General features: G+C 36.5%; 1 protein-coding gene across 1 annotated transcript in view; it reads right to left on the bottom strand.

Annotated features, from left to right (window-relative positions):
* Positions 1-10,960, bottom strand: part of LOC142334520 (sorting nexin-2-like) — a 31,231-nt gene extending 20,271 nt beyond the window's left edge. The window contains exons 1-5 of the mRNA XM_075382619.1: positions 10,789-10,960; positions 10,699-10,723; positions 1,850-2,055; positions 1,622-1,676; positions 1,231-1,427 (exon numbers count right to left, since the gene is read on the bottom strand). Of these exons, the coding sequence (XP_075238734.1) occupies positions 1,231-1,427; positions 1,622-1,676; positions 1,850-2,055; positions 10,699-10,723; positions 10,789-10,911 (606 nt within the window). The 5' untranslated portion in view covers positions 10,912-10,960. The remainder of the gene's footprint in view (positions 1-1,230; positions 1,428-1,621; positions 1,677-1,849; positions 2,056-10,698; positions 10,724-10,788) is intronic.
* Between the last annotated feature and the right edge of the window lie 2,162 nt (positions 10,961-13,122).

Below are 13,122 nucleotides of genomic sequence, written 5' to 3'. Positions count from 1 at the left end.
TTGAATGCATACATTTAAGCATTAATTACCACAACTCTCAGCACCCGCCAAACAAATTAACTCGCGCTTAGGCTAACATTATATAAGCATTTGAGCCTTTAGTTTTCTAATTACTAAACGAGCCTCAGTTTAGGCCTGGATTATTCAGGACCAAATTCAAACTAGAACTAGAACTAAATTTGAGTAGGCGCCGCAAATACTGCTCTATTTCCCTGCTCTTTGACTGACGTTTGCAACTCAGGGGAACTACTAAAAGCGATGCAGGTGCATCTGATGAAAAGCAAAAAAAAAATCCCTTACAAACTTCAAGGTTACAAGACCAGAAGGGGAAGAATTAAGGCATCTACGCAAGGCTGAAACAGGCTCAAAGGCTCCCGCTTTTTTAATATTTTTTAAAGGAAAAAACAACAAAAGTTCAAGAGATGAGCAGAGTTAATTCTCTCGATTTCTCGGCAAATAGGAAAATTAGGAAACCGTTTCACTATGAACGTGAACCTGGTTTTTCCGCCCCCTATCGGCCCAATGCTTCGCTGATATTATTGAGAAAAAGAAGCAGGATGAGATTATTAGAGTTTCTGATATAGACCGCAAACAAAGGTCACCTTTTCTTTGCTTATAATTTTCAAACAGAAAATATTCAAACATATACTGTTTAAACAGTAATAACTTAAACATTTCTTCATTAAATTCTTAATTAAATCTTCATTAAAACATAAAACTTCATTAAAGTTTTTTTCCGTCTAAATTGAACAACTATCCGACATACAACACGAATTGAACGATCGCCACCCGGCTCATCCCGATATTACAACCACACAACTGGTAATTACTAAGCTGTAATTTTACTTACTGTGCTGACTCTTTTATAAATTGAACACTTTCAGCCCTCGAAATCTTTAAATTGAGACTTATAGCACAAACAGGTCTTAGGCATATATTTTACCGATCGGCATACAAGTTAGATCGGCATACATAAAGAGATCCCGTATTGTGTGATCTGTAACAGCCCGTTCTAATTTGATAGCACCAATACAATCCAATTCTTCGATTGTAAAAAAAACCATAATGTCCTCAATAATAACCGCTATCGCTTCGCGGCTATTAATCAAAACATTGGAATAGACATTAAAAAGGCAGCAACCCAATACAATTAAAACTTAATACCCGCCATCACTTCGCGGCTATTGCTTAACTTTTCTCGGCATTAATTTGAGAGAAATTATTTCCAACCTTTGTCATGCCACTCATATTTTTCTCCGGCGGTGGTGGTACTATTCTTCCATACTGGATGTGTTTGGCCACCAGCTTCTCGTAAAGGCCCAAAAAATCACTGAATCTACGAAAGACTGAAAACTGGCTGGATTTGAAATAGGTCAGATTAGTGCGGGTTGACACCTTGAACCTCATGAATGCGTTCACACCATCTCCTGGTAAAAAAAAACACCATAAATTTAAACGATGAGTTTTAAAATAATCAAAACTGTCCCCTATTCTGAACATTATAAACGGATGAAAAGTTTCCACAATACTGACATCTTAGCAAAGTTCGAGGAACAATAACGTCCAAACTTTAGCCACCGATGGATGAGTTTATTCAGATATCAAGAAAAATTTAACGTACCAACTTTATTAGGGTCACTGATTGTCACAACAATGAAGCTTCCATCACCAGCGGCCTAAAAATCAATGCAGATAAAATGTAAGAGGTAACATGACAGACTACTTAAAAATCAATTTAAAATTGCAATTCCCAAATATGTATTAGCAATCTACATTAAGATATATTTCGCATGTCTGCAGAGGGGCAGAAATATCCGCTGTATTTAGGATAAAAATTAACCACTGTAACCTGTGTTGTTGGTTCACTGGACAATGTTGACCTCTTTGGTTCCGACACAGTGAAAGATGATGGTGGCATTGACGCCCCGCTACCTGTGGCAGATGAGCCTGCAGACGGTGCCTCGCCTATGGGGCTAAAAAGTGGCTTTGTGTTCTCCAATGGAGCAGAATCGTGCTTTCCACTGTCTCCAAGAGAAGCATCAAGCCCAGCAAAAGCTAAACAAGACACCTCAGCAATGCTCGCCTTGTCATTGTTTAGACCCTACCATCAACAAGCGACCGCATGATCCGTCTTTCTAGTGATCTGTGAAACTGAGAGCCAGTTTGACCAATTCTTAGAAAAAATTTGACAAGAAAACGGTTAACCCAACTAACTTCGCATTAATGGCTCTCGAACGACAGGCGGGGGCAATTTAAATAAGGGGTGTAGCTGAGGATTTGTGAGTGCAAAAATTGGACCTACTAACGGTTCGAACCCTCGACTTTTAGAATAGCAGTCAGACATCTTATCCACCATGCCGCCACGAAGTTGTAACTCAACCGCTAACAATACTAGCAACAGACTTTTTTTCTGTATGAGAGCAATTGATATTGTTCGTTAGGGATTGGGGGCTCATGTGGGGGCGGGTTGAGGGATCAATTTTTAAGAACAGCCCTTCACACCATAAGTATAAGTCTCCAAAACGGTTTCTGTGAATCGCATACCTGAAAATTAGTCAGTTGCAAGACTGTCAGAGACCTTAATGCCCTCTTTAACCGTTTCTGAGAATGAAAAGTCTAATGGGTCAGTCGAAAAATCGGTCAATCGAAAAAACGCATAAAAAAGACCAACAGGATTAATATAATTGCTACAAACTTTGGGAGAAATTAACAATGATTTCCTGAAAACTGCTAGTAAGTCATTTATGATAAAATATTTCGATCTATTCTCTTTCCCCCAGCTTAGTGAGCATAAATCTTTAATGAACCCTAGGCGCACGTGCTACTTTCTTACATAGTAACGTGCTATATAACATATAATTTGTAACTGGGGGTCATAAAAAACAATGGGGGGAAACAGAATAAATCCAAACATTTCTGCCACAACTCAGCGTTGATGAGGGTAATAGGTGATGAATTTACGCCACATAACAGCAGCTGACGTGCGGCATCAACAAAAGAGATCAGGAAAGAGAGAGTGACAAGCTGACCAAGTAGCTCTCGCTTGCTTCCTGGAGGGCCACGATAGCAGTGCTCTGGAACCTCAGGTCAGTTTTGAAGTCCTGGGCAATGAGAGCGATAAAATGTGAACAAGAAAGAGAAGGGGAGAAATCCCAACAGACAATGAGAGAAAGAGCTAGAAAATTTTCCATGATGAGATTCGACTCTACAACTTCGTTTTCTAGCCCTGTTAGAAATTAAATCATAGAAAAAAAACTGAAAAGACGGAAGAAAAATTTCCAGATTTCGCAGTGGAGAAAATGTCCCAAATCATTTTTCTCCTGAAGTACTGTCATGTAACCCATCTTGAAGACTGAAAAAGTTTTATCGGCCAGTAATGATAGTTGAACTCAGAACAAAAACATTCAAATTTAAAAACAACTGCAAATTTTAACAAAATCTTGCTAAAATTTGTAATATTAAAATCTGCAGCACCATTTCATGGTCTCACGATACTGTCCAGTAACCCGACTTTAAGCTTTTAATAGTTTCACTAGCTCAAAAATCCATAAATTCGGAACAAAACTTTTCCAAAAACTTGGAAAAAGAACTTTATCAAAAAATGTCTAAAACTTGAGTCATTAAAACATTAATGATCATTCCAATTAATTCAGAAATCATACGGTAGCTTATTATAAAACCATAGAAGAGGTCCCTGGACTCCTGGTGCAGCAATAATTAAAAACTTGAAAAAATTGAAAAAAATTTGCGAAAAAAATGCTTAAATTCGTGATATTCAAATCTTGAAAAAAATTCCATTTCGCCTAGAAACTATGCATTAACCTATTATAAAACCTTAGAGGAGGTTCCTTGGCTCTAGAGGCTGAAGAAACCTGAAACTTAACAAAATTTAAAACTTCAAAATTTCAAGTTTTATCAAAAAATTGCAAAAAAATTGTGATATTAAAAAGTTGAAAACTATTCCACTACCAAAGAAAGTCAGTAACTTATTATCAAACCCTTAAGGAAGATTTATAGCCCTTGGCGCTGAGAAAACTTGAGTGATGACAATTAATGTCACCAAAATTGAAAAAAAATTGCAAGTTTTGTCAAAAAAAAATAAAAAAATTCGTGATGTAAAAATGTTTAAAACCATTCCATTAACAGTAGACACTATGCAGTAACCTATTATCAAACCCTGGAGGAGGTTCCTTGAAACCTAGGGCTGAAAAAAACTCAAAAAATGACATTCAAAAAACTTGAAGAATTGTAAAAAAAAATAGTAAAATTGCAAGTTTTTGTTTGGAGTACAAAAACAAATAACAAATAAAATGGTCTTCAAATGTATTTGTCTAGCAAAAGAACTATCTCAAATTTACCAGCCACAATGTTACTGTTCTAAAAAAATTGAAAATTACGAAAGAACGTGAAACTTTTTGGAATCAAAGACCGCTATGGTTAAATGACCTTTTGAACTTGAATTACGGCCTTCCCAGTAGCTTCATTACCCTCAGCACATCATGGAATACTGAGCGCGGCTAAGGACCTCTAATGAAACTTGACACCTGCTGAGCTTTACCAGTTTATCCCGTTTTGAAAGCTCAAATCATGAAAAAAAACTGAGAAAACATCTGACAAAAATCTAAAAAACATAACAGGACAAGACCAGAATTACAATCCAAAGAATTGGGTTAGCTTTGACCAGACAAAAAATGCAGTGTTAGATGTTCATTGAGAACAATTAGTTTGACAGCATTAATATTTATCAATTTTACACAAGAATAAACATCATGCAAGACTAAAAAATCAGATCTATTCTTTGAAGACATGGTCAAAAACAAAAAAAACAACTTCTAAGAACACCTGCCACTAATTAAATTCCCTTGTTTCTCATTATAAACCGATGAAACCCATCATAAATGAGGTTGAGTGATAGGACAGCAACTTGAAAAACTCAAAAATGCACTAACAGTTTTCAAAAACGAGCAGCGTATAAGTCAAAGAAAGCAATAGCTATGAATTGAAAAAATTTTAAACAAACAGAAAACCAATGAAACGGTCAATAATGAGGCAAAGGTATAAGATAATCAAATTAACAAGAACTCGCAAAACTCAAAAATTGTTGAAAACAATTGATGTCAAAGTCATAGAAGGCATCAGCTTTGAGCAGAAACAATTTAATCGACTAAAAGAACCCCTATTAACAGCCTATGATGCCTTTTATAAACGAGACTTAACTAGAGGAGAACAAAATTAATAAATACAACAAAACCTAAAGAATTATCTCTTTTTGAGAAAACGTAGTGCCTAAGTCATGAAAACTAATGAGCTATTAACTCAGACCATTAATTAGGTTCTTTTGCGCCTCCTTATTGACCAATGAGACAATAATCAACATCATTTTTTAAAAACCACAACCTAAGACTAATCAAACATAAAACTTAAAAAATCACGAAAAACCTGAAAAAATGTACCATTTTGAGCTCAAAAATTCAGAAAAATGATCTTTATACCTTAAACTACGACCTCTCTAGTAGATTCACCACATTAACCACTTGAAGGACTACTAAATGCGGCTGAGGGCCTCTAATGAAACTTAATGCACGCTGGTCGCTACCTGCTTATCCCGTTTTAAGGACGAACAGTCAGGTCAGACGAAAAAACAGTCAAGCGAAAAATCGCATTAAAAAAGCCAACTGGACCAATATAATTGCTACAAACTTCGCTTGAGAGCAATTAACGAACTTAATTTGAATTCCCTCGTCTTATGTTTGTTATGTTAAGACACACTACAATTTTCTGATAAATTGTCGTGAAAAACTTATTCAACAGCATTTGCTATTTCGTAGAGTCATCCTTCGGATCTGATTTTGTCCAATGAGAGATCCACGATGAATCAATTCAACGGTGACAGCAACCGACAAACGCCAGGTTGTCTATTTTTAAAACATTCTGTTCAATATTTCAATTATGTTCTCTCTTTTGGTAGTTCAGTGCGTAGTCTGACTATCTAATAGCTGAGCCCCCGTTTGAAACTAAAAAAATTCCACGCTTCTCGAGGACAAGGCTCAAGGAACATTGCGGAAAAAGTACACGGCACGGCTTTACAATAACCACGAAGGCAACCACTCTTTTAGAAAAGAAACCCTAGAAGACCTGAACAGCACGCTCCAACAAAACCGATTGAAATTGAACAAAACTATAATCGCAATTTCAAAACAGATTTCCCGAAAATAGCCACGATAGACGCTTATGGCCTTCCATGATTTGAATCAACAAAAGAAATAAGATAGAAAGATCAACCACCAGTCCTTCAATAGACCACTAGACTTTTTGAGCTAGATTTGGACTGTCGATTTTAAGACACATACAGTCTATAAGGAAAAACCCTAAAAAAAGCTTTTTCAAAATTGATATTCGAAATCAAAGACTAATACTCAAGAAGTAGGGCATATAGATTTGGCGCTACTTAGATGCACACGATTGATTTTTAACTAGTAAAAGTTCACAAAATTTAAAGTTCCATAAGTGAGTTCAGAAGTCATTTTTTTAGTGAGGAATGTCGCGCAATTGACCTAAAAGCATTAATGACGTCACGCAGTCAAATTTTAACCGCAAAGCAGAAGTAATTGAAAAAAGTCAATTCCAAGAAGTCAGGTCGTAAGAATTATCGATGGAGACGCCGAACTAAAAAAAAACATAGCGGGACAAGTCCCGACGTACAATTCAAAGAATGTCCATTGACTAAACAAAAAACTAGACCTAGAAAGGACTACGAGTGAATTGGGAAAACCATTTCTAAAAAAATCATATCAAAAATCATTTAAAAAAACAGAAAATCAATGTCAAAATGCCGCTAGCGAGAACAAAAAACCACTAGCGAGAAATTTAAACTTGATTCTAAAAAAATTAGGCCTAGAATTAACTATGAATGGATTGGGTACAACTCAAAAATATCCATTATACATTTAAAAAAATCCGATCAAAAAAATTGAAAAAACAGTAAAAATCAGAGTGAAACTGCCGCATGTAATCAAAAAACCACTAGCGAGAAAGCAAATTGTTTTCAAACACCCTTTTCTCACTCTAAGCGCCTCAAACTACTCACTTTTTCGCTCCATTTCCTGTTTCGGCGTGACCAAAATCGCGGCTACTAATTATTAAAATAATCGACTAACTTAGGGCGACCTGCTCTCAAGCAACTGGCGTGCGATTAATTGAAGGGCTGTGGGGGTGAGCGCGACAGGGGGCGGGGCATGGGATTCGAGTGCACTGGGTTATGGAGAGTGAGGGGGTCAGGGTTTGTGAAGTGAGGTCTCCAAAAGTTTCGGTGAATCGTGTACTTAGTCTAGTGAGCCGAAAGGCTCTAAGAGAACCTTATTGCTTCCGGGCCTCACCTGTATCCCGTTTTTGAGGAAAAGTCAATAGGTTCAGCCAACAAAATGGCATAAAACGACCACAGGACTAAAATTATTGCTACACATTTAATTAGTAACTCAAACTCTTAAACATGAATTGAAACACCTAAAGAAATAAGATAGACAGATCGACCACCAGTCCTTCAATAGACCACTAGACTTCTCGGGTTAGCTTCGGACTGTCAATTTTTGACACATACGTTCTATAAGGAAAACGCACTTAAAGAGCTATTTCAAAATTGATATTCGAAATCAACTCAAAACTAATAATCACAAATTAGGGCATACAAGATTGGCACTACTTAGATGCACACTATTAACTAGTAAATATTCATAAAAAATTAAAGTTCCATAAGTGAGTTCAGAAGCCATTTTTTTGAGTGAGGTAAGTCACGCAATTGACCTAAAAGCAGAAACGACGTCACGTACACAAATTTTAACTGCAAAGCAATAGAAGTCACTGAAGTCAATTCCAAGAAGTCAGGTCGTAAGAATCATCGATGGAGACGACGAATTAAAAAACATAGCAGGACAAGTCCTGACGTACAATTCAAAGAATTTTCATTGACTAAACAGAAAAACTAGACCTAGAATGGACTATGAGTGAATTGAGAAAACCATTTCAAAAAAATCAGATCAAAAAATAAGAAAAAAAAACAAAAAAAATCAATGTCAAAATGCCGCATGTGAACAAAAAACCACTAGCGAGTAATGAAAATTTAATTCAAACAAAAAACTAGGCCTAAAATGAGCTGTGAATGGATTGGGAAAACCATTTAGAAAAAAATCCGATCCAAAAAATCGAAAAAACAGTAAAAATCAGAGTGAAATTGCCGCATGTGAACAAAAAACCACTACCGAGAAAACGAATTTTTGTTCAAACACCACTTTCGCACTCTACTTTAAAATTAGAGCGAACTAAATTCACGCCGCAAAACCACTCGCTTTTTCGCTCCATTTCCTGTTTCGGCGTCACCAAAATCACTACTCCAATTTGACTTCAAAAATCATGAAAATGTGTGAACAGATCTTAAAAAAAAAAGACAGCGCCCCAATACAATTCAAATTCTTTGAATTGTAAAAAACGCTATGTCCCCAATAATAGCCGCTATCGCTTCGCGGCTATTAAAAATCTCTTGTTGACAGGCAGTCTTTTTACACTGCCAAGAAACAAGACCGCCTTAAAATTTGCCAAAAATTTAAATATGATTTGGTCGACCACATTAATGAAGCTAACGCGGAACAGTCCGGGTATCGCAACGGTTATGCCTACGCTTCCACCTCCAAGAATAAAATGAAAACAGAATGACGATCCAATATCGAAGTATGGAAAAATCAAAGCCATGGATACGTTGACATAAAGGCTCCTTCTTTCCTTAGAGACAATATTTATTGAAGACCATATGACCAAAGAGCAAGACCAAAATCAAACAAAATTTTTGATGAACACCAAATTTGATAAGCCAATGATAGACAAAAATTTTTCTATTCAATTCGGAACGCAACAAAGAGAATAATAATTGGTGTCACTTTTAAACTGACAAAGTTAACAAAAAAATAACTTGGGAAGTATCCCAAACCAACCAGTACAGAAATCATTTAGCTAATTTGAAACAACTACCCAAAATGTTTGCCTTAGTATCCGTCAAAATTAATTTGGACAGCTTAAAAATTTTTGCTTTCTATCAAAAGGCAGAGCAGATCGCTTCCAATAAAGAAGTGGAAATTGATGAATTTTGGGTTCTGAGTAGCGTCCCTGGTAACGATAGAGCCTAATTTAATACAAAAAAATTTTGGGACAGAATTATAAAATCAGAATTCTCAGTGCAGAAAAGTGGTCGACCATGCCAAAGTTTTGCCACTTAGTATCTAAATCGTTCACTGTATCCGTTCAAAATAAGCAATATTGTAGAGTTTTTTATGGAGTATGAGAAAACAATCAATGATGAATTAATACACATTTTAGTTAATCATGACAAACTGTCAGATTCCTTTCGCAAAACTTCTAAACACTGCCAGGCACGCTGTTGACTCACATTGCATGCAATAAGCCTTATCTCCGGCCGTTCCAGGGGAAACATTTGCTCTATCATTAAAGGCTCATGATGCAAGATTGGACATGAAATCTAATGGAATAGTAGTAGTAGTGCAGGATTTAGAGTAAGACTCTTGGGTTTCCACCCAATTTATAGTTCAGATCAGTTTTATCTTCTTTAGTATGTTGCAGTTTCCACATCTGCAAATCACTCTCCATGTGCATTTGTTCTCTTCCACAATGATCTGTGAAAAAAATCTGTATTTTCTGGTAAGTCATTTTGTTTAGGGTCTTTCCATAAATATTCGCAACTATAGAAACGTAGTTGAAGAGCAATTTCGTTCTTCTAAAAATGATGAAGAGCAATTTCGTCCAGACTCAGTAGGACTTATTTCAACGCAGAAATTGTCAACCAACAGGCAAAAAGCTGTCCTGATACCAGTAGCGAAGCCCACCACCGATAAAGATCAAATAGGAAAGAAGACTAATTGATGTTTGGGAAAGCCACTTTCTGTCGACTCGTCTTCTGTCACTGAATGAAGACACAATCGAAAGATAACCCCCATCGAAAATAATTGTTTTCAACATCTTCGCATTCGGTGGTGGAGGTTGCGCATCAACTTCGAGGGTAAGATTGGTTGTCGAAGAAAAGAGGCTGTTAGTTTAACTCAAGGCGTGCCTTTTTTTGTATTATTGATCGCAGAATTGCTGTAATCTTTACATTTCAAAATTCTTGTCATATTGTTTACAATATACTTTTAGTATACTACAGTATATTTTGTCATTATATTTAGATGGCTTTATTAATATATTTGAAAACAGCATGCTTTTTGTGGACGTAGAGCTGGCAGCCTCCCCTCCCGGACTAGCCAATATTTGTCCAGTATTTATGAGGGGTGCTTTATTTCTTTTTAATGAGCCAATCCTTCCATAACGGCTACAACTATTTATATAGGACATAATCTTCGGGGGATAATGCGCACTTAGAAATCTTATTAATTATTCCAAAGCTATTCACTAATGCTATCTATCAATTTTAGGTGCATATCTTAAACTAGATTTGAACAAAACATAGAAATTACAAACAATTTAGTAGTAGAAGTAGAAACTAATTTAGGGTAAGTCTAGCGCTCCCGATCTGTTTGATAAGTCTAAGTTCAGTTTTTTTTAGTGTTTCTATAAAATACCAGGATTCAGCTTTCACTTATCCTTACGAAGCCTTAACCGGAAAGCGATTTCATGAGTATGCAAAATCATAGCACCCACCTTTAGCAGAATCTTTGGCGGACACCTGAAACGGTTATGCATGTTAGTAAAGTCCGTTTGAAATAGCTGAAAAATTATCTGGGAAATTACAGTTGGAGCAGGCGCTGCTGACGGTGGAAACAACTCATCATCACTGTCAAGATTGACACTAACTCCATCGTTATTTACCTCCTCAGAGCCTGTCGCTACATTTTCGTCGCCTATTTCAGCCATTGAGAAGAAGTAACAGACTGTGACATTAATTCATAGGAAAAAAAACAAAACCGTGCATAAGTGAACGTTAAAAGAGAACATTGTTGAAATCATTGTTCATTACGGCAAAGAAAACTTTTTCATTGTTAAAAAACTTACCAGCAGTATTAACTGATTGGTGCAAAATCGATAAGCTATTAAGTCCGTATAATAGCTTAAACAAAATTTTGACCTCACTTTTTGAAAAAAAACATAGCAGAGATTGAGAACTAATGATGGCAAAATAGCAATCTTTTGAAGTAAAGACAAATGAGCAAATTATTTGACTTATAAGCTTGTATACCTGTGTCTGTGCGCGCGTTTGGAAGTTACTGAAATTAGTCTAGCATGTTTGTACCCCAGTAGCTACCCACCTGAATTTGAATAATCGGATCCTTCCTTTCCGTTTGTGCCCCCCACTCCCACTTAGTGGGTGCATAACGTACTCGGGGGGTGCATAACAAATACAATGCAACTCACGACAACACACAGCTCAATATTCTCCAACTGAATTGCAATTGTTTCAAAAAAAAACTAGACATCATAGACTGGATGCAGAAAAATAACATCCAAATAGTTTCAGTGAATTCATTGAAAGTCCGGACAGCTGCAATTGGGTAGAAATGAAAAGAACAAAACCGCAATTGGGTAGCCTCTTATTGTAATATCCGTGCACTGTGTATAGTTACGGGTTGGGTTGGGGGTTTTTCTAAAGCACTGTAAAACCTCGGGTTTACGGATGAAAATCTTCTAAGTCTAAGACTTTAATTAATTATAAAGTTGTATATTCAAACTGTTCAATTTAAAGTTAGAATTATTGGTCGAAAATACAATAAGTTTCAAGGGATGAGAAGGTGTAAAGCTAATAAGAGAAAGGCAGCTCAATTATATGAGGTTTAGTTTTGAATATCGTCTTTGGTTTCGGTCCTATCAATGGTTGATAAATCTTAGGTTATTTTTACCCATTTTCTTTAATCTTTTTGGGATTTTCTAATAGTTATTTTCTACCGCACGGGTCCCTGTTAGTTAAACTAACAGATAACAGGTTTACCTGCCTGATGAATCCCGTCAAGAACAAACATTCCTTGACCTCTCAAGATGACTTTCCGTGATGATTCCCATCATTATTTTTGATACTTTCTTTATATTGTTAAAATCCGGTTTAATCTTAGTATCCATCTCTTTTTGTTCTCCCATTTTTTATGAAAATTTCGAATTGTGCGTTCACTACGTATTTTATGAGCATGTCATACATTAAGTTCTATGGTTTACTACATTATCAGGGAGGATTTCAGTAGCCGGCATTGCATGTTTATGAAATGGTTTATACCATTGGTGCAATTTCACTGAGAAAAAGGATTCAAGGACTCCCATATCAACAGAGGAGGCCACTATTCGGAAGCTTCTATCATCTTGATGGTTTGAGCTTCATTACAAGAAACCCAATCAAACACAAAGATTTGCAATCCTACCTAGACGCAGGAGGTGCCCTTGAAAGAACGAAAAAGTTAGTGATTTGGCGCGACGTTATCAATAATACGCTTACACCTCACAACGAAACAGAAGCCTGTCCCATATCAGAATTTTCATCAATTCTCCAAAAGTACAAAACCCCTATCGAAGCCATTGTATATATTCAACGTTTTGGAGCTCCTCAAGCTCTCAGCCAGCTGAGGTCAACTGGAATTGTAGCTATCGAAGCAATCTAGCAGCTCATATCCCGAAGAAATAGAAGGACCGCCTTGTTAATTAATGATATAACTCAACTCCATCCGTCAGTCAAATCGGAAGCTTGTCTGCTGTTTGTCGCTTGGAAGAAAAGAGCTGAACTAGACATATATCGTCCCAAGCAATTCAAGAATTTAGGTAAAAACCCAAAAAGAACAAGCCCTCAAAGAAGCAACGACAGAACAAGAAAAAACAGGCATCTTAAGTAAGTACTCTGTGTTCATACTGAGCCTTGTGGATCCTCTTTTGGTGGGGAGGCGAGGTTTGAGCGTTTGTACTTGCGACAATGCTCGAAGGCGCACGCTCTAGATATCAATCTACCAAGTATCCAAGCGGAAAATGTAAAAGCGAATGTAAGAACTCATGTCTTTCGTGTTTTGCGTGTGGCACATGGTATCATTCAGAAATGTGTTTTGGTATAGTTACCAATATTTTAAGTTCACTAACAAAGCAAAGTAGTTTAAT

Source organism: Convolutriloba macropyga, chromosome 2, assembly GCF_964194025.1.
Source record: "Convolutriloba macropyga chromosome 2, txConMacr16.3, whole genome shotgun sequence".
NCBI lineage: Eukaryota > Metazoa > Xenacoelomorpha > Acoela > Convolutidae > Convolutriloba > Convolutriloba macropyga.
Note: the sequence above shows the minus strand (reverse complement) of the source record. Positions and strands in the feature narration are given on the sequence as shown.